The sequence below is a fragment of the Clarias gariepinus genome, chromosome 1 (assembly GCF_024256425.1).
Source record: "Clarias gariepinus isolate MV-2021 ecotype Netherlands chromosome 1, CGAR_prim_01v2, whole genome shotgun sequence".
Lineage (NCBI taxonomy): Eukaryota > Metazoa > Chordata > Actinopteri > Siluriformes > Clariidae > Clarias > Clarias gariepinus.
The window spans coordinates 33,057,758-33,080,918 of NC_071100.1; the positions used below are offsets into that span (position 1 = coordinate 33,057,758).

At 36.3% G+C, this 23,161-nt stretch overlaps 1 protein-coding gene across 4 annotated transcripts in view; it reads right to left on the reverse strand.

Moving 5' to 3' along the window:
* Positions 1-5: 5 nt before the first annotated feature.
* kcnip4a (potassium voltage-gated channel interacting protein 4a) overlaps positions 6-23,161 on the reverse strand; it is a 134,887-nt gene continuing 111,731 nt past the window's right edge. For all 4 annotated transcript variants that reach the window (XM_053509796.1, XM_053509942.1, XM_053510024.1 and 1 more), the window contains exons 3-8: positions 9,207-9,276; positions 8,824-8,894; positions 3,897-4,004; positions 3,708-3,812; positions 3,498-3,560; positions 6-3,228 (exon numbers count right to left, since the gene is read on the reverse strand). In XM_053509796.1, the coding sequence (XP_053365771.1) occupies positions 3,181-3,228; positions 3,498-3,560; positions 3,708-3,812; positions 3,897-4,004; positions 8,824-8,894; positions 9,207-9,276 (465 nt within the window). In that variant the 3' untranslated portion in view covers positions 6-3,180. The remainder of the gene's footprint in view (positions 3,229-3,497; positions 3,561-3,707; positions 3,813-3,896; positions 4,005-8,823; positions 8,895-9,206; positions 9,277-23,161) is intronic.

Here is a 23,161-nt window from a genome sequence, read left to right on the forward strand (position 1 = left end):
AATACAACCAAGCACATACATTCAGAGCTGTTTATTAAATGAGTATCACCAATTGCCTCCATGTCCTCTAATAGCGTAGAGATGTGTAATATGCACAGAGAACACCTGCTTTATTCACTATCATTTCTTACTAACTGTTGCGAGTACGATGAAGCGTTCATGTGACATGCACTGCCAGTCTTTACCACAGCATTTCTACTGCATTGTTAATGCTTAAAACCGCAGTGCAAAATGTCTTCATCATTTGGCCTGCTTGCAAAGACAGGTTGAATAATGTTCGGTTTTAAACTAACTACAAAGAATGTTAACAAATTCAAAAGACTAAACAAAGCTTCCCAGTTAATGTATGATTTTGGTCCTGGATACATACCAAATGTCCACTAGGTGGCACCATGTTGATGTAAATACAACCAAATCTCCTATATAATCTAGTAATCACTGTAGTCTGCAGTCATTTCTTTTAATGTAACATTACTTGAAAAAATAGAATTAATGAGAATTAAAAAGTAATGACTTTTTACTTTGAAAAGACACGAATTAAACTATAATAAAGGTTCATTTAATATTAAAGTGTTATTGTCTACCGGCAAATGAGGAAAACATGCTCTTTAAATCAATATAAAAAGTATAACAAGTGTAATTTTACATTTTATGTTCACAGTACCAACAAAAAGACTGAGACAATATTAAACATAAAATAGTAGTTTCTTCACAAACCAGCTTGTTTGCCAAAGAACCCAGCGCATGCCATGAAACACATTGCTGATGGTAATTTAGTTACATGGCAGTTGGAAATGTTCCCTTTGGACAAGTGCTCTTGGATGCTTCTAGGAGACAAAAAAACATACATCTGCTACCCAGCATGCTCACTGTTCTGTCTGTGCTGTAGCCAGTCACAGCTCTACCTAGATCTTTGATTCAGTCAGCAGGAGCTAATCAGTTCTAATGCTGGAAAACAGAAAAGGAAACAACAGCAAAAGGGGGAAAGGGGCGACTACTTTGGATTGACATAAAAGAGAATAATATAAAAGGATGCTCTTTGTAGTTTGTAGCTTGCGACATAATGCAATGGAAAAGCAGCAGTGTTCATTGTTTCTACGCCAGAACTGGCTAGAAATAGAACAGAAAATTACTTCAAGTGTAAGTACAAATTAAAGACATTGAATTTGCACAGATTAGTGTCTCACCTCAGATGTTAAGTTCCTAGAATTTGCGCACACACACACACACACATACACACACACACACACACACACACACACACAGTCATAAGAATAATGAACCAAACAAAATGCTGTATGGCTCAAATAGTGCTCTATGCTTGGTACAGTGTTGGAATGATGTTTAATAAATCAAACAGCAATACTGTTGTTTTAATAAAATTACTATGGTTACTCACAGCATAAATCTAAAAATAATTAAATAATGTCTTATTAATGTTTTGCTATTACTCTGATATGATTGGCAAATTCTTATGAATAAAGTTGGAAAACTAATTATTTAAAATACACTTGTACAAAAAATAATTTAGCAAATGTTAAATACACACAGATTTTATAAAGTACTATGCAAAGGTGAAGCCATCCCTCATTTCTTCATAAAAAAAGTTAAATGATGTAGACTAAATAAAAGAAAAAGGATCAAATGTTTTACTGCGACAGGTTGCAAAGTGCCTTAAAAGATACAATCTAGAAACCGGTCATTTATGTAAAACCTCAGCAGCAATCTCATTTCCCCTCTCGTATGCTCCAACCACTCAGCATTCAGCATCACCAGTATAATAATCACCGGCCTGATCATTTGTCATCATCTGCATCTGTTTCTGTTACATTAGATGGGTTTTTAGACTTGAAAGTTTCATAGGTCACTGACGAAAACATTCCTCTGAAACTGGACAGGTAAAGGGACAGAACAAAATATTCCTGAGGACTATATTAGAAAAATCTTGCTTTATGGAAGCCAAATAGGAAGAAATGAGGGATGGCTCAAGGCTTTTACAGAGTACTGTGCAGATACACTACCAGTCCAAAGTTTGGTCAAACCGTCTAATTCTATAGTCGTTCCTGATTTATTTTATTTTTTTACGTTATAAAACAATGATGAAGGCATACAAAATAAATCCAAAAATTTAAACTGGAGATACTGAGGTATGTCTGCTACTTATGCGCTGTAAAGCCTTCATAAGGGCTCTTTGTAAAATCTGTGATTTTTGAGGCTGGTAACTCTAAATAACTTCTCCTCTGCAGCAGAGGTAGGTTTTGGTCTTGCATTTCTGGAATGGTCTTCATGAGAGTCAGTTTCATCACGGTGCTTAATGGGTTTCGCAAATGCACTTCAAAATACTGTTCTTGTAAAAACTATTCCAGAACAGCTGACCTTGGTGTCTTAAAATAACTAACTTTTTTTGTTGTTACTTATTTACTGAGTGTGTGTTTCCATATACTGTAGTTATGAAATCTTCATTATTGTTCTAAAATGTAGAAAATAAATTACAAAACAAAAAACATTGAAATAGAAGGTGTCCAAACTTTTGACTGGTATGTAATGTATTGTATGGATAAAACTCCTGTATGAAGAGCCTTTGAATGAAAAAACATCTGCGCCTTTAAGTTAACAACATACAAACTGAAATAAGGGTTGCTGTATTTGTTGTGGCTCTTATTTACAAATTTACAGTAACCGAAACCCTAAATCTGATTTCACATGCACTGTGTGTAAAAAACATGCCCTCGCAGTACATAGTTAAAACCGACCGAGACTTTCTCACAAGATTAAGGGCAAAAATAAATGCTACTGCTGTAAGAGGTAATGAAACAATATTTTGATTTTTGTTTTAGTATTTTTGGAAACACTTAATGAAACATGGCTGGGAGATTAAAAGGAAAGCATTTCAGCATGACCTCCTATAAAGGTGGTGTATTTTAAAGGTGTATACTCCATGCAGGAAAACCTTTCAAATGGCAGTTGTTGCAGATTGTTAATTGAAAGCATAACCTCTAAACAGGAGCCTGGAATAAAATTAAGTGAAATGTGATTTGAACTCAAAAGTATGGAGTTTTCCTAGGGTTGGGTGTTTGCCTTCCATTTAAATCCTTGTATCTCAACGATATCGGCACACGTGGAGCAGAAGGTGCTTGCATGAGCCGAAAAGCCACCAGAGGTATGCTGTCTGCTCGATTATTAAATGACATTTTCAAAAAGCTGCATCGATTTCATGATGTTTTCATCCTGCAGAGAGCATACAAATACAAGCGAGTCGTTTCAAGTTGATCATTTAAAAGCATCGTCTCAGTAAATACATGACTTTTTCTCTAGTTTTGCTGGTTAAAAAATAAATGTGTTTTAAACAAAAGAGTTTTTTTTTATTTTTTTTTATAATTACTCTGATAGTATGTCTCTCCATATTAAACTCCATCATTTATGAGGAGGAAATTACCCTGGAAACTATTTTAATTAAAATTCATTTTTTAGTAAAAAAATAAATAAATTAGTCTTACATTTTGACAGCAATCTATAAACTCGTCTATGGTGACCACGCCATCCTTATTTTTGTCCATTTTCTGTTACAAAGGCAGACAAAACATGTTCAAATCATTTTGTTTGTGCCAGAAGTAAAGAGCTATAATAATATTAATAAAGACTAACAAGGTACAAGTGCAATATCTTGTGAGCATGTGTTGAAAATTTATAGTGAAAGATCTTCCCACCTGAAAAAATATCTCCACGTGTTGTCTTGGCGTTTCCTCTTTAAGTATAGGATATGTCCACTTGCCCATCATGTCATAAATGGCTTTCATGATGTCAAACATTTCCTGTAATACAAATTACACAACATTTTTTTCCTATTGATCAAATTAAACATCTTTTTGTTCTTGTGTTTTCTGAATGTGTAATACCTCTTTTGTTATATATCCATCTTTATTAATATCATACAGGTTAAATACCCAGTTGAGTTTCTCCTGGACAGTGCCTCGGAGCAGTATAGACAGGCCCATTACAAAATCCTGCAATCAGATCAAACACAAACAATTCATCAATCAAGTGGGGCCAGGGGTAGCTCAGTGGTTAAGGCATTGGGCTGCGGTTTGGAAGAGCCCAGGTTCAAACTCCACAACCACCAAGTTACTACTGTTGGGCCCTTGAGCACGGCCCTTAACCCTCAACTGCTCAGATGTGTAATGAACTAAAAATGTAAGTCGCTCTGGATAAGAGTGTCTGCCAAATGCCCAAATGTAAATGTAAGTGTCATAAGCACAATTATACTAAAGTGCTGTTGAATCTGACTGGAAAATGTTGGTATAAGATAAGTTTCTGTAACAGCACAGGTTTAACAATAATTCTGTCTTGCAGACCAGAAATCAACTTATCAAACACATATACAGTACTAAATTTAAACACATTGATTATTTAATTGCATCAAGTCTGTTATAAGATCAGTCGGAACACTGTTGGGTTTCTGATTGTAGAGTATTATGACTTTGTTTTTTTAACAGCTGGTGAAAGACAATTGGAAAAGGGAAAGGTGTAAATCCCTTACTCAGCAAACCATTCACAGCTCTGCACAATAACATCAGTAAAGAGATAAAAATAAATAAATAAATAAATAAAAAACAGGCAGAACAACCAACGCTTTATTGATAGTAAAGCAATGTAGCACCCTAAATCATAACAGTTACACTTTCCACATGTCCACTTTCACATGGGACAACAATACAGTATGTTCCCCAACATTAAAAGTAAAGCTTTTTGTACTACACGGTTAAGTTTTCGGCCCGTTGCTATTTTCTCCTTACGTGGTTTCTCTGGGTAACATAATTTTAAGCATGGTATTAGTTTCCACTATAATGCCGATGACACACCGTCATATGTTTTAGTAAAGCCAGATGAGAGAACCAGCTTAAAAAAGTTGAGCAATGTGTAAAGGACATTAGACACTGGATGCTAATTAAACACTTCCTACTGCTGAATCCTGATAAGACAGAAGTTCTGGTACTACAGTATGACCCCATGCAGCTAGAAGTGAGCTTTCTAATGCCACAGTAACTCAGGGTGGCCTTTCTGTTTCATAATGTACTGTACAACAGTAGAATAGCTTAGTCTGATTATAGATTCCAGTCTTTCATTTAGAAAAATGTCATTATCTACTCATGTAGATAATATTACTAGGAGGGCATTCTTTCATCTCAGAAATATTGCCAAGATAAAACATACAGTATATTGTCACTACTAATGAAGAAAAATTTATGTTTTTGGTAAATCTAGGTTGGATTATTGAACGTATTACTATTTGGGTTTAACTACAGTAGGTGCACAAACAAGCTCCAGTTAGACAAGAATGCAGCAGCTCTAGAAGACAGCACCCATATCTTACCCACACTGCATTGGCACTCAGTGAATTTTGCATTAATATTAAAATACTCCTATTGACCTACAAAGCGCTAAATGGTCTCACGGCACAGTATCTGAGTGAACTGCTAGTGTTTTATGATCCACCACAACTACTTCGATCAAAGAATGCAAAGTTATGGAATAGGCTTCCAATTAATGTCCGGGACTCAGGCACAGTCTCAGTGTTTACGTCTAGACTGAAAACCTATATGTTTAATCAAGCATTTTTGTGAATAGGTTTATCTTAGGTAAGGAGCAGATCTGGGGAACTAATGGATGTAGAGTATTATAGTGAACTGGCACGTCTGGATGCTGTCTTCCCCACTCTCATTGATCACTCAAGTAAGTTGACGATGGAGTGACTGATTGCTTTACTTCCCAGGGATCCCTCTTGTCTGTGTTTCCTTCTGTCTCTCCCTTTTTGTTATGCTGTCAAAGTTAGTCCTGTCGGAGTCCCTTCTTCTACTCTGCACAAAATGGTGAAAACTGTTAATTTCTAGTCCATGCTGCACTTGCACGGCTCTCACAGAGAGAATTAGCTAGCTATATTTGCAGATGAACTTTCTCATTGACTTATATGGGAATACTTTCCTTCCGAGCTGGATATCTCAGAAACTGTTAATGCTGGAGATTTGCGTTTTCATTTTTTGAGAGAGGAGGCGTTAATCTTGTGGAATGTCAAGAATGATGTGCGCACTCCAAAGAAAAATTTGGTCAGGATCACAGTTACAGACAGAGACCCATGTTATTTTTTGTGGAAAATTGGTTTGTGTCAGGTCTTAAACATTTATAACTTCCAAATTGTTTAACCAATATTCTTAAATCTTCTTTTTTCTTTAGAGCCTTCATATGTTTTGATATAAGCTGTGTGGGTACAAAATTGAGCAAGTTTCATTGTCTCTGCACTTTAAAACCCCATTAATTTCCATTGCGGACGTTTGGGCCAATTTTGAAGGTCAGTTTATTTTCAAGAAACGCAATTTCTTTTCGTTTTCCGATTGGACCAAAAAAACGAGCCAGGTAGTGCCGTGGGAAAAACAAGTTTTGTACAGGTCCCAAACAGGGCCTAATAACTCCAAGCAGTGCATTTTTCCCAAAATAGGGTTGCCCATTCAAACTTGGAAATTTTGGGTAACCATTAGTCCATTTTTAAATACAGCAAGACTACATGACTGTTTACTATCCTGTTATGTCATGTAGTATACACTACATCAACAAAAGTATTTGGTCAAACCATTATGCAATGATAATGTATCCAAATACATAGAGTATACAGTACTTTAGTATGGAGTTGGTCCCCTTTTTGCAGCTATAAAAGCTTCCACTCTTTTTGCAAGGCTGTCCACAAGCTTTTGGAGTGTTTCTGTGGGTAATCGTGCCCATTCATTCTGTAAAGCATTTATAAAGTCTGGCACTGATGTTGGACGAAAAGGCCTGGCTTGCAATCTCTGTTCCAGTTCATCCCAAAGGTGCTCAATGGGGTTGAGGTCAGGGCTCTGTGTGGGCCAGTAAAGTTCTTCCACAATAAACTTATCTAAATCAAGCCATGTCTTTATAGTCCTTGCTTTGTGCACTGGGGCACCATGATATTGCCAACAGTTGCCACAAACATTGTGTGGTATGTCATGTCTTAGTATGCTAAAGAATTAAGATTTCCCTTTACTGGGGATGAGGGGCCTGAAACACCTGAATTTAATAATTAACAGGTTAACAGGTTTGGCCAAATACTTTTGTTAATACATATACACTCACCTAAAGGATTATTAGAAACACCTTCTCAATTTCTCATTAATGCAATTATTTAATCAACCAATCACATGGCAGTTTCTTCAATGCATTTAGGGGTGTGGTCCTGGTCAAGACAATCTCCTGAACTCCAAACTAAATGTCAGAATGGGAAAGAAAGGTGATTTAAGCAATTTTGAGCGTGGCATGGTTGTTGGTGCCAGACGGGCCGGTCTGAGTATTTCACAATCTGCTCAGTTACTGGGATTTTCACGCACAACCATTTCTAGGGTTTACAAAGAATGGTGTGAAAAGGGTAAAACATCCAGTATGCGGCAGTCCTGTGGGCGAAAATGCCTTGTTAATGCTGGAGGTCAGAGGAGAATGGGCCGACTGATTTAAGCTGATAGAAGAGCAACTTTGACTGAAATAACCACTTGTTACAACCGAGATATGCAGCAAAGCATTCGTGAAGCCTTAACACACACAACCTTGAGGCGGATGGGCTACAACAGCAAAAGATCCCACCGGGTTCCACTCATCTCCACTACAAATAGGAAAAAGAGGCTACAATTTGCACGAGCTCACCAAAATTGGACAGTTGAAGACTGGAAAAATGTTGCCTGGTCTGATGAGTCTCGATTTCTGTTGAGACATTCAAATGGTAGAGTCAGAATTTGGCGTAAAACAGAATAAGAAAATGGATCCATCATGCCTTGTTACCACTGTGCAGGCTGGTGGTGGTGGTGTAATGGTGTGGGGGATGTTTTCTTGGCACACTTTAGGCTCCTTAGTGCCAATTGGGCGTCGTTTAAATGCCACGGGCTACCTGAGCATTGTTTCTGACCATGTCCATCCCTTTATGACCACCATGTACCCATCCTCTGATGGCTACTTCCAGCAGGATAATGCACCATGTCACAAAGCTCGAATCATTTCAAATTAGTTTCTTGAACCTGACAATGAGTTCACTGTACTAAAATGGCCTCCACAGTCACCAGATCTCAACCCAATAGAGCATCTTTGGGATGTGGTGGAACGGGAGTTCATGCCCTGGATGTGCATTCCACAAATCTCCATCAACTGCAAGATGCTATTCTATCAATATAGGCCAATATTTCTAAAGAATACATTTAGCACCTTGTTGAATCAATGCCACATAGAATTAAGGCAGTTCTGAAGGCGAAAGGGAGTCAAACACCGAATTAGTATGGTGTTCCTTATAATCCTTTAGGTGAGTGTATGTCATAATGAACTATAATGAGCATGTCATAATAAACTATAGTAAAACATGAAAGTAAAGCATTTCTTTATTTCTTTCTTTATTTTTATTTTTTATTTTTTATAAATATAGGCTGTAAGATTAATGAGAAGCAACCAACAGCCCCGAGGACATTTGAGAAGCAGAAGCTCATAAAAGATGATATTAATTAATATACAAAGCCAACAGAATTTAATTGCCAACATACTGTAGGCTATGAGGCTTGTGAATTTTAATCCACACATTTATTAGATGTAGAAGACAGACACAGCACATCCAAAACCTAGGCCATATATGTAGGTGTACTCAGTACATTTTATACAGTAATTACAAAGCATGAACATGAACTTAGCAGTCACAAGACCAATGTTAGAACACCAGGTGTTTAGTGTGAAGCAGCGCTGAAACTTCATAAGTAAGCTTAAAATATATGTTGCGACGTTTCTTACTTCAAAACTCACTGTGCCGTTGTGGTCTGTGTCAAATGCAGTGAACAGAAAATGCCCATATGTGGATGCATCTGAAATAGAAACCAAAACACTAATTTTAGTTTTTACCTGCATTTTCTATCCAAAAACTATGTTTTTTGCTGATTATTTCTCACACAGAATATTCATTTATTTATATACCATAGTAAAATATTTTTTAATAAAGAATACATAATAATAATAATAATAATAATAGTTTAAGTTTTATTCTTTTTTTCAACTTAAATTTTACACTATAATTTCACATTATTAATATTAATTATTTATTTTGTTTACTAGCTATCAAACAGATACCTGCATGTCACACATCACAATAAATACACAATATCCACAGATGTACTGACCTCCTTGTGGGAAGAACTGGGAGTAAATGTCTTTAAACGTGTCTTCATTGACCACACCACTTGGACATTCCTATAAGAAAGTAAATTATTCTTATTATTATTTACAATAACCATCAGCAATATATTTTTGGAATGTATAACTACCCTAGGAAATATAAATGACAAGAATGACAATACACCATAAACCATATGATGAGCGCCCTTTCTTTGGAGCTAAAATGTATTTCACTTAGAAAAATGTGAAGTAATAAGCAAAAAGCGATTTTATACGCTAGTAACTTCATGTGTGCAATAATAGTATCTCATTCCAAATAGCTGTTCTTTCAAGGACTGAAGAAGCCATTCATGTTGAGAGGCTTTATTCATCATCCTCTTTGTTGTGAGAGTTGATTATTCTTGGTTGTATCACTGTAGCTGATTCAGCAGCCAAAATGAATAGGAAAGTTCACCCCTGATTTATAGCAAGCGCTCTCAAATGGAATTGAACTAAGTGCTTAAAAGATAAGCCAGTGTCACTATGGTGTCATTAATAAAATGCCTGAGAAAACACAAGCATGAAGTGGGTGAGAGCTGGGATTTAGAAGAACTCCATGTTTACTTGACCTCCACCTGCTTAGAAAACGTTACATACATACATTTTTTATGCTAAACTACATATAAATGGTACTATGATGAATACTTAAGCCAATCCTTCCAGCCATCTACTGTAGGAACCTCTGTAGTCTAACTAGAGACCATGGAGGCCAGTGGTGACCACTGTGTTTATTCTCATTTATAAGACTGTGGTATGACCTCGTCAACATTCCCACACTACGGGAACGCCAATTAGCCTAATCTGCATGTCTTTGGACTGTAGAAGGGAACCGGAGTACAAAAAACGCAGAAAGAACATGCCTACTCCATGCATACAGACCGTCAGGTGGGAATCTAACCCAGACACTAGAGGTTCAAGGCGACAGTGCTAACCACTAAGTTACTAAGTTAACATACATTATACAGTTTATTAAAAAATATTATACTAAAGCAGGCTTTAACTCTTGTAGTTACACAGCAGAAATATAATTTTAAATTACTGAACTATTATAACTATTATATATTACTGAAGTATAATATTAAATATCTTAAGTTGAATTTAAGTTGGTGGCATTTGGCAGACTCTGTTATGTATACTCGTATGTTAAGTGACTCACATAACATACAGTGTCGATTGAAAGTTTCCAGACTTTTAAAGTTTTCCACATTTTCTTACTGTATGTTTCACGCTCATCTTAAATGCATTCAAATTCTTTTTTTCCATGCACAGGTTCCCAAATTATACAGTAAAAATAGACGTTTATATTTTTCCGATGATTTGTTAAAAGATAACGACTGAAATATCCCATTTACAGTTTTGTATAGCAGTATTTACAGTATTCAGACCCATCACTTAGTACTTGGTCAGAGCACCATTGGCAGCAATGACATTATCAAGACTGCTTGTAAATAAGGCCACAAACTGGGCCCACGTTTCTTTTAAAAGTTTTTCTATTTTTCCAGGCAGAATCATTCAATTTCAACACAGCCATGTTCAGGTCACTACAGAGATGCTCTATTGGGTTTAGACTCTGGCTGGACTGCTCCAGGACTTTCACAGACGTGATCTGTCTTAGTTGCAGAAAAACATCACCACACCATGATGCTGCCACCACTGTGTTTGACTGTAAGGGTGGTTTTAAAGTGATGTGCAGTGCACAATTTCCTGATGCCAAATAGTTCAATCTTTGTGTTATCAGACTGGAGGATTTTGTTTCTCATGGTTTAAGAGTCTTTCAGGTGCTTTTTAGCCAGTTGTTAAGTGCCTTTTAGTGAGGAATGGTTTCTGTCTAACCACTTTACCATATAGGCCTAATTGGTGGAGTGCTGCATTAATGGTTGTCCTTCTGTAAGGTGCACCCATCTCCACTCAGGGTCTAATTTATAGTGATACTTAGGTTCTTGGTTACCTTTCTGACCCTCTGCTGCTTCATCCCTGATTACTCAGCTTGGTTGGGCGGCCAGATCCGGAAAGACTGCTGTTTGATCTCTTCTATTTGAAAATGACAATCTGGTCTCGTGGGTCTAAAAATAATTCTCTCGACTTGGATGGATTTGTTTTTACTCTGACATGCATCTACTGTGACACCTTATATAGACAGGTGTGTGCCTTTCTTAATTATGTCCAAAAAAGTACATTCGCGACTGGTGCACTACACTTAAGTTGTAGAAGCATCTTAAGGACCATTGATACTGAAGGAGAAGGAATCACCAAAGCTCAATTGCAAGTGTCATAACAAATATTAAATACTTATGCAAATGGAATATTCCAGCCTTTTTTTAAATATAAATTAACAGAAAACTCACCTTCATAAGTATTGTGTAGAATAATGAGAAAAAAATATTTAAATACATTTTAAATCTATCATTGTAATTCATACACATTTACATCTCACACAACCTTAAATAGTTCTTTTGATTGTGTAAAGCTGCTTGGCGACAATGTCAATTGTTAAAAGCGCTGTACAAATAAAATAAATAGAATTTTAAGATGAGTGTGAAACATAACAAAATGTTGAAAAGGTCGGAAAACTTTTTGTCCTGATACTAGTTCACTAGATCATGGGTCAAGTGTATTATCAGTCTAAAGAAGATAATATTGTAATTTAAATATTTCAGGAATGGAAAAGTCTTGAGACATTATTTAAAGACTGGAAATGACTCAGAAGTTCGTAAATCTAGAGGTTCATCTAAGTCCTTGAACAGAGAACAGATAACAGTGCTAGAGTTTTGGAGAAGGCATGATTCGGTGCCAGGTGTGATAATTACTTTGAGGGGTGCCGAGTCAGGTTTTGCTTTCAAGGCAAGCATCAGTGTTTTAAGCCTGATGTGAGCAGCTACAGGACACAAGAGGAGGAAGCATAGGGGATATGGGAGAACTTAAGAAGGTTGAAAAGTCACGCAGTTGTACTCTAAAAGAGAAACCTACCAGATGTGGGTTGTAACTGCCATTGCTTTAAATGACAAGGGACTAAACCTAAGTTGGCTGTGTGGAAAGAAACTGATGAATCCTTCAAAGCCGATTGTCCGAGGTTACCTCAAGCCTGCATACGATGACTGAATATGAGATCAGAGAGTTGTCCAAAGAGATCACACGATCCTAACATAAGGATGAATCACCTAAGGTTTTTTTCTGGAATTTGGTTTCATCTGATGAGCTGCCATCCATGATGAAGGATCCAGCAAACCATGAGAGATCACTTTTGTTGCTAGATTAGAAAACTGTGTCAGTGAAAGAGAAGTGGAATAAAAAGTATGAAGCGTAGGAGTTGGGAAAGGAGTGAACGCCTTGCAGATTTTTTTTCAATTCCTTCCATTATAAAAGGTAGCAAAGTCTTCAACAGTCAGGGAAGATGCAGCAGGAGGTGCTGATAGTTTTACGTAATGAAAAGAAAACGCTGTGCTAGTGAGGATCTTGTGCAGATCCTTGAGTGAAGCTTTTAGGTTTTTCTTGTAAAAAGCAGGTTCAAACAGTAAACAGAAAATCAAACACTAGCTGCACAAGTGCAAGTTTTGTAGAATGGCAATTTGGTAAGTATGGGGAAAGTATGGGGAAGTATAGGAGTAATGAACTCTAAACATGAGGGAATTCCACCTTAAAAAATAATATGTTTAACAGGATTTCAGATCATTTAAGGTTTAGCAGTAAACAGGGCATGCCACAAGAAGAGTGAGCAATGCTGGAAATGTTTTACTACAAGCTCTGCTTATAATCTAGTTGACTGGAAACATGAAGTATTTGAAGATGAAAATGTTTTAGGAGGAACAGACTTGGTGGCAAAAGAGCAATAAGTGGTTTTTACCATACTGTAAATTGAAAACTACTTAGTGCAGACAAGCCCAAGAGATAAATATCCATGATGAGTGGTAAGTGATCACTATAGACTGTAATGCAGGTCATTATTGCTTTTGATGGAAGTTGGTCTCTGTTAGAGAGCATATAATTCTACCAAAAGTCATGTTATTCCCAAGACAGCAAGCTTCTAAGTAAATATCTCTGTATAAAATTGTAATTTACTTGGGCATGCGAACAGATGTAAAAGAAAATAGGACTCGTTGCTGTTCTTAGTAGTCTGACAGGCAAATTAGAGGAGAGCAGAAATGACTGGTCACATACAGGTATATTGCAAATACCGCATAATATGTCACTACATGATTTTGTTGGAAGTCTAGGACAAAACAGGCAGTTAGGAATGTTTATTCACACAGATATAAATAAAGAAATAAAAAAAATTTAAGCTATAACAATACATTTTTGACTGATTTTAAATTTATTATGCAGCATGACTATAGTTTAAGATTTTAAAGTGTCAGCCTTTTATTCATAATATTCAGTGATTCTATGAATTATTCAGTAGCTACAATAAAAGTAATAAGAAAAATTTGTAGTTATAAGGTAAATTCAGATGGATATACACAAGTATAATCATAAAAGTGGAACATTACAATATTACCCTCTTTAGCTCTTTTGTCAAAAAATGCACAACTGTCTTGTTTAATGAATTACTTTCTTGTGCTATTTTTCTTCTTTAGAATTATTTGTCAGTAGACCGTTTTATTACCTGTAATTGCTAGCAATAATTAGACACATTTCCTTTCAAGCTGTGATGATGTCTTCACATGTAAACATGTTGAGTCATGCATAAAATTAATAGAATATTATTTTGATATTACCTTCAAACAGGATTTTAAAATTAAGAATGCTGATTATTTATTATGACCTATAGTCAAACACTTTGCTTAGCATAATTCCTAGATGTCTTACTAATGATTCAAATACACTGTATACATTAAATTATATTATTAAAGATAAATAAATTAATGAAAAATGTTTGTAAAGTTTGGGTGAGAGTAAATTTCCCCAAATACACTTTAACACAAATACTATTTGACACAAATCTATTAGCACATGTTCCTCAGCAACATCACTTCTTGGAAACTGAATGCTTTGTGGCTTTATTCACTTAAGTTACTTCACATTAGTCTCTGGCTCTAAACACCAGCATGGAGCAAATCAATCAAAGCACATTATGTACTTACATTTTCGACACATCTTTTCAGCTGTCTATTTTATGAACAAATACATTATCTGATGTGTCTTTAACTGCACATCTGGGACCGGACTTTTCAAATGCATTCGTTTTTCCATTATTAGGCTGAAGTGCTAACAACAGTTAGTAGTGTTATTTTATTATCCTCTAAGGAGCAGCTGGGAAACCAAGAGTCTCGTAACAAATAAGACACAGTGACTTTGTAGATAATAGCGTATGATATATCATTTTATATAGTTTAGCACTGTTGCCTGGCATCTTCAGTGTTGGAGGTTAGAATCTTGTCTCTTAAAACTTGGTACTGTAGGTTTCGTCCATATACCACAGTGTTCTTTCATGGTCCAATAACATGTGGCATAGGCCAATTGCCATTTCAAAACTGACTGTAATGTATGGTTGAGTGTGTGCATCTCTTTCAAGGTTTATCCTGCCTTGTCCCAACCATAGGGTACAGGATAAGTGGTATGGACAATAAAGGGATGGATACAATGGATGAGTGCTTATATATGACAGTACACTGGTGGTTTGGCATTTAGCTCAACTTTGGGTAGCTATCCACAGTTCCAATCACTCTTTTTCTGTTAGACATCTTTATACATATACACATTATAAAGAAACAAAAAAAAATTCTGTGCCCAAAACCTTTTGGAATTTAAAGCAAACACTTTCTCATCTAACATGGAAACCACACAGCCACACAACATAATCCTAAAAAGACATTTATATTCAAGTTTCATATGCTCCCTCTCCGGAAATTAGCTTAAATTATAATACAGACATGAAAAAAAAACCAATCTCTAGTGGCGAACACTGCAAAGTTAACCAATGTAGCTTTAATGAACACTTATTGAAATTTCAAAATGAATCCGCTGGTTCTGTTTACCAAATCTCCTACCCTGGAAGCCAGCATAATTACTGTACATACGCTTGACTTGACATTTGGTAAATTATTATCCAGTTTCACGATATACAGTACAGGAGATGTATACACATGCTAATACTGTCTGTACATAATTGTGTGCGTGCGTGTGTGTTTGTGTGTTTACTGGAAGACTAGGAGCTCCCTCAAAGAATGTGTGATTCTACTTCAAAAGTATAATCAGAAGTTTAATCAGCTGTGGTGGCTCGATAGCACTGTGCGCTAAATTAAACACCTTTCACCAAACAAGTATGGATCCAATGATGACTTTTGAACAATTTTGGTTTGTTTGGCTATGATTAAGTCTTGTAATGCTTTCTACACGGACTGTGAAAAAATATTAAAACACACGTAAAATAAAAAGCATTTTGAAAGAACATTGAGTGTTAAATCATTACAGGGGCATTTCAATTATACAATCCCAGTTAACACACCTACAGTATTTGCCCTGTACAGCATGCATAAAGGAATAAAGAAGGAGGTTTAAAAAAGTGTGTCTAAAGCAAACAAGCAAGAAGGTGTATTAAAAAAAATAAATGTGAGTAAGTGGCACCTTTTTGTAAGTAAGTGGCACCTTCCGATTGTAAGTCTTAGTGACTGTACCCTCATTTTAAGTTGTTCTGACATTTAAAAAAAAATAGAAAAAAAAAAGATATCAAGAATATTTCAAATCATCTTTACGTCACTTTAGTCACTTATCTGCTACAAAATGTTCTCTGGTAAACATTCTGGGCATTCCAGGTCCGATCCAGGTTTAATTCCCGCCTTTGTGTGCATGGAGTTTGTATGTTCTCCCCGTGCTTAGTGGGTTTCCTACGGGTACTCTGGTTTCCTTCCACATGTTAAAGATCTGCAGGTTAGGCTAATTGCTGTTTCCAAATTGCCTGTAGTGTGTGAATGTGTATGCATGTGTGCCCCGTGATGGATTAGCATTCTGTTCAGGGTGTACTCCGCCTCATACCCTACAGTAAGTGTCCTGGAATAGCCTCCAGGCCCCCTGTATACAGGATTAAGGAAAAGTTGATGATAAGATAAGTAAACCCTCTGTCCTTTGCTTTTTAAATGTGCCTTTATATTGTAATAGAGGTAAACCTTGAATTGGAAGCATAATTTGTTCCGGAATCATTTACAGTATATCAAAGCACTTGTACATCAAAGCAATTTTTCCCAGCAAAAAATAAATAAATAAAAAACTTCGTTTCACAACCCAAAAATATTCATATAAAAGTAATAAATACAAAATATAAAGTAAAAAGTAACCTGCATTTTACCTTTTTTACCTAAAGAATTGTGGCTGAAGTAAGGAAAGTTATTTGGAATAACTGGAAGTTCTGGACAGTTTTAGATTCAAATAATAAATTTTATGAGCAGGTTAAACAGCAAGTGCAGATCTATGCTTTCTGAAAAAGGTTCTGTGCAGGTTTGTCAAATTCAGTTGTGGATGGTTGACATAGTTGGAGGCTGATGACTCTGACCCAAGACACCAGAAGGAGATATCTACAGTACAGTATGTGTCACCTACACTAGGCTTTGCAGGCAAGCGGCACAAAAACTGTTATTGGGTGAAGTAAGCAATGCATCCAAGATTTCTTACTCAGCCATCACAGTAGGTTGAGTATAATGTAAAAGTGAAATGTAAAAAGTGGGATAGTCCTTAGACATGCTCTGAACGCAAACATGCTCTGAATGCTGTTTGTGCAGGTTGTGCATCCGAAAAGTGAGCATGTTGTGGGTTATGACTGCATGAATTACATAATCTGCAGAGCTCAAGGAGACTCCTGAACAGTACTGTATGTGCGAAAGGTGACACTTATATTAAATCCCAGTTAAAGGTAATACCATGTTGAAAAACCGCTTAAAATATAACATGAATGTAAAATTCATAAAAAAGTAAAAGTAGACATTACTAAGTTGCAGTAAATACAGTACACTATATGGACAAAAGTATTTGGCCAAACCTGTTAATTATGAAATTGAGGTTTTTCAATCAGGCCCTTTATCCCCAGTTAAAGGGAATCTTAATGCTTCAGCATATCAAGACATTTTGGACAATGCTATACTTCAACAGTTTGGAGAAGATCCATTTCTATTCCAACAAGACTGTGTCCCAGTGCACAAAGGAAGGACTATAGCTCGGTGTGGAAGAACTTGAATGGCTCTGATCTCAACCCTATTGAGCACCTTTGGGATGAACTAGGTCGGAGATTGCAATCCAGGCCTTCTCATTCAACATTAGTGCCTGACTTTATGAACGCTCTACAGAACAAATTCTCAATGAAACACTCCAAAATCTCGTGGAAAGCCTCCGATCTTATCTACCATACTAATCTAACATGTAGCCAACTACCTTACTGCAGTACAGTTAAAATATATATATATAGAAAAATCAGAGCCTTTTAAAAAATAAGCCATAATCCTAATAAACATTCTTATTATTAAGCCTTGGTAAATGGTATATATTTTTCAACTGCCTTTCGCAACCTCTTCTGGGGTCATATTGCAGTAATTTGCAAACAAAATTGTGGTTCCCTGAGAGACTTCCAGGCCTGCTGTGAGTGCTAAACTACTCTTTTTGTATAGACACTATCCAGTCATTTGCATCTTTACTGTATATGGAAGAGCTCTAAAAATGAAGAACTATAATAATAAAAGGTAAAAAATTGTAAAATAACATTAAATACCACTTTTAATGTTATTAAAATAACTGCTGCATGTTGTAGATTCAGTGCCAAATGTTCCTTGTCCTCATTTTTGTTATGTCCATGGGTTATTTTGGTGATTATTGTAGTATCAGATTCAAAATGTAATGTACTGCGAAGATTAATGAATCATTGACACAGTCATAATCTAAGCAGCTCATTATATTACGTCATTCTCTGCCCTAAACGTTTGTCCTCACCAATACTAAAAATACAGAATATTGTAATTAGCTTGTGTTCTGCCAGGTGAATAAACACACGGGAGCTTATGGCGTCTAACCAAATGCTGCTCAGAGTGTGTCTGAGTCAGAACAGGTTCTTTGTTGTTAAACTGAGCTCTAGTTAATTAAACAGGGATGTTTGGTGTAGCCGTCATCCTTCACCTATTTTGCACACAGGATGAGAGAGACTAAGAGTAATTACCGTCTAAAGAGCCACTGCTTCTCTCACTGTGCCATCACTTTCTTGGGCTCTTGACAAGTCAAAAGTTCTATTAACATCATTTAGCCTGGAGGAGCAACACACGGTCCATTACACTTTATAAATAAGCAGAGTGTAATTAAAAGTGTTTTTCTGTCTTGTCACCCATGATCATTCAATAATTAGCTTACATAGTAATAGGGTTGAGCTGTGAAATGAAGTCATGTTTCCAATGTTCATACCTCTGCAGCATGACACACAACAGACAGCACTGCATCTTAGCAACAATAGTCCAAATGCTGGAACGCTTAAAAGTTGAGGCTACACGGCTGAGATGAACAAGCCATGGCAAGTACACACACCTTCGAATGCCATCGTCTTTCTTTTTTCCATTGTTATGTCGTTCTACATTGTAAAACAATGCTGAATTTTCAATAATCTCCTTTAAAATTGATATTGATATACTGTATATCTGCAACTTATGCTCTATAAAGATTTCCTGGGATGGTCTTCATGAGCGCCAGTTTCATCATGGTGCTTGATATGGGTTTTGCGAATGCGCTTGACTAAAACTATTGCAGAACAGTTACTTATTTATCTAATGGCAAATGTATTATTTAATAGTTTCGGGAAAAAAATTCAGTATTTTTTTGGAATGTGGAAAATACATTGTGCAGAATCTATCTATCTATCTATCTATCTATCTATCTATCTATCTATCTATCTATCTATCTATCTAAATGATGAATTATTTAGTACTGTAATGATTTTTATATTTTATAATATATTTAAAAATTACTTTTGCAATCTTATTAAATTGTATTTATTTATTTATGTATTTGTTTTATTGTTTCTATGAGAACATTTCCAAACAATGTTTCAGTAGTTCTTGGCTAGGCTTCAGTATGTTCCATTCTGAGTTAACACAATTAGGAGAAAGACAGAACACACTGGGGGCAATATTTGCTTGACAATTGCCATTTGCCATTCTTTTTAATGCTTTTCATTTTACAACATCAGAATCAGAAAAACAAAACTAAGTAGGATAGTTAAAGTAATTCGAGAAGGATTTAGAAAAGTAATGTTTATTATTGATCACCATTACCAATAAAATGAGCATAGGAATATTTCTTCTGACAATATTCTTTTCTTTTTTGACTTCAATATTCTTTTAATTACATATTTTACTTAAACCAGTTTACAATGCAATTGTATCCCAAAAGTACCAAAGTTGTTCAGATGTGGCATATTTATGTACTTTCATAAAATTCAAATCAACAGGTTAGCACAGTGGCATGGTGGCTCAGTCGTTTTCGCCTTGCAGGGTTGGGTTCAATTCCCACTGTTGTGTACACATTCTACCTGAGCTTAGTGGGTTTCCTTCAGGTTCTCCAGTTTCCTCCCACAGTCCAAAGACTGATGATTAGATTTATTGGTGCTCCAAAATTGCCCGTAGTGTATAAAGAAAGAGTGTGTCCCCTGCGATGGTCTGGCACCCCATCCAGGGTGTACCCTGTCTCGTGCACTACAGTAAGTCTGGTGGGATAGGGTTCAGGCCCCATGCTGCCCTGTATACAGAATTAAGTGGTATAGAAGATGAGTGTGTGATTGAGGTTAAAGTTTCTATGTTAGACACACTATGAAGAATGGCTTCAGTAATTCCACTTCCCTCCATCAAGACTAATTTTGCAATTACAAGCCTCCTTTTTGTGGAGAAAAATATCTTGACAGAATTATTTAGCTTTAGCATATATAGAATATAGAATAGCATTAAATTTCATTAACACAGTCTCTTGATTATTATTTAGAGATGTTCAGGATACCAGGTCAATTGCTCCAATGATAACTGTTTTAAAGATTTTAAAAGCATGACTGTACATAGCTTTGACTTTAAAGAGGATGCCAAATGTCCATTTCTTCCTTTGTGCTCTGGTTAAAAGCCAGATAAAGACTCGAACTGAAACACATTCTATCTAAAAACCCATCTGCAGACCTGTAAAGACCACCAGATCACTTAGAACCAGTGAAACGGGCGCCCGATGAACTGACCGATTAAGAAAATAGGGCTTTTAGCACTTTTAGTAAGATCATTTTATACAATAATAGGAATGGGCCATCAGTCTTCTGCCATTGACAGTGATTGCAGGGAATCTGGTGGATGTTTTACGCTACAGAGTGATGATTAAAAGTGACTTAAATTGGTATTTAGTCCCTGCAGACAATTGGTGAAGAAACACCAATTATGCTGCCTGTCTGAAGTATGACCTCAACATTGGGTTCAATATTTTATTCTTTAAAATGATGCCCACCAGGCATATATTGTCCACAGCCACCAGATAGACCCTATAAAAATATTTATAGTATCAACATATTTAAACTAAGGGCAGAATTTTCACTTAAATTATGGCAGGTTTATGTTTTAACCATTAAATAGAATTAAATACTGTTGTAGCAACCCAATCTTTTCCAGTCACCTAAATTCGAGTTGTTGTTTTGTGCAAGATTACATTAACTTTGTATAAAAGTCTCTACTGAAGCAAACCTTCTAGGCGTTTTGAGGTATAAATGGGTAGATTTGCCATTTGAATTTATGTTATAAAAAATCTCAAAACTGTTTGATTTTCGAACACAGGTAGAGCATTACGATTCTATAAAGCTAGTTACTCGTTCTGCCTACAGTTTCTCATCCATGTATCATACTCAATTAACTGATTAACTAACTGATTAAAGTTTTCCCTATGATAGATATTTTGTACCTTAAATATAAGTTTTAAAACATTTAACTTGCCATATCAAAAGACAGTAGAATTTACATATTTCTGTGCAATTATACCCACTGTACATGTGTTTATTTAGCTTCAGGAAGGATCAGATTATTGGGCACCTTGCATGTGGGTAATTAATCCTGTTATTTTTACTGTTATGGAAAACCTTGCTGGAAAGCCGGACCAATCCTGGATTTTACACTTGTTTTCCCGAGTTTGTTCATGTTACTGATTCCCACACTTCCATATCACATGCCAGGCACCAACTGAGCAAACATGCTTTCTTAGAGATACAAAAATCTGGCTGCTGTGTCTCTTAGAACTACATAGTCAATGAAGGACATGGGAGAAATTGGCAACTGTCCTCTCCACATTTATGTACTCACAAACACCCATGACTGTAATGTCACTCTGATTTTAAAAAGTATTATCATTTTCATCCCAACAGCATGGCTAATTTATCCTCTGGGCAAAGAATATTGTAGGGATCAGAAGAATCCTTTTCTGCTATTCCCTTGGGAGTTTCAATCACTACTGTTTTTATTTTATTTTATTTTTTTTACCTTTTTAGTAGAGCATAAGTAAAGGATCATAAATGATCTGCAGCTTAAAAATCTTCTCCAGCTTGTCATACTCATTCTTTGTGTCTGCTCTTCTACCAGAGTGTAACCAAAATGTCGACATTGATAACTCGCTAGCAGATATACAGTGCTGACAGAAAGTCTTCAACCCTTTCCACATTTTAATCATCTTAAATTGGATTCAAATCCTTTTTCCCCCTCATCATACTACACACAAAGCATCCCACAATGATGCAATGTTTTTGCAAAGGGTTGTTACTTTATTAAAAAAAGACTGAAAGGTCCCATTTACATAAGTATTCATACCCTTTGTTATGACACTTGCAAATGTGTTCTGGTGCGTCATTGTCCAATCAATCGTCCTTGAGACGCTTCTACAACTTGGATTGGAGTCCACCTGTCCCAAATTAAATTCATGTATTTTTCAAAGTCTTCCTCAAATAAAAGTGACAACACTTATAACAACGACGACAACGGCATTAAACCTGAGAGACAGGATTGTGCCAACACACAGATCTGGGAAAGGATACAAGAAAATTCCTGCAGGATTGAAAGTGTCCAAGAGCGCAGTAGCCTGCATTATACTCACATGAAAGGGATTTTAAACAAGCGACATTCTTGCTAGATGTTGCTGTCCAGTCAAACTGAGTATTCGTGGGTGAAGGACCCTGGTCAGACAGGTAACTAAGGACCCAAGGGTCACTACACTATAAATGAGATCCTGAGTTCCTTTGTGGTGATGGAAGCGCCTTACAGAAGTACAGCTATCACGGCAGCACTCTACCAGTCAGGATTATATGGTGGAGCGGCCAGACGAAAGTCATTCCTCACTAAAAGGCACATGAATTTCTGCTCGGAGTTTTCCAAAAAGCCCCTGAAGGACTCTTAAGAAGCAAAATCTTCTGGTCTGTTAAAACCAAGATTGATCTATTTGAACACTTTCCCCACATCATGTGTGAAGGAAATGTGCATCACCTAATGAAAACCATCCTGATAGTTAATCACTGTGGTGGCACATCATTCTGAGGGGATGTCCTACAACTGCGAGACTAGACAGAACAAAGGGAAAGTGGATACAGAAACATTTAGAGCTACCCTGAGTAAAAACCTTCTTTATAGTTCACAGGATCTCAGGATGGAGTGGAAGTTTACATTTCAACAAGAAACAATGGAGTGGCACAGTTAGAGTCTGGACCTTTGACATTGGCGCTGCCCATTCAACCTACAGGTATTTGAGTTTTGAAGAATGGGATGAACCTTTAAAAGAAAGTGATGCCAGTCTTGTAGCATTATTCACACGCAGACTTGAGAATAATGAGAAGAAAAAAAGATTTCAATCCATTTTAAGATGAGTGTGAAACATGGAGTGGAAAACTGGAAAGGATCTGTAAACTTAATAATAATTAATTTAATAAAAATAAATGTGCAGAATCTATGGGGTTGGATAG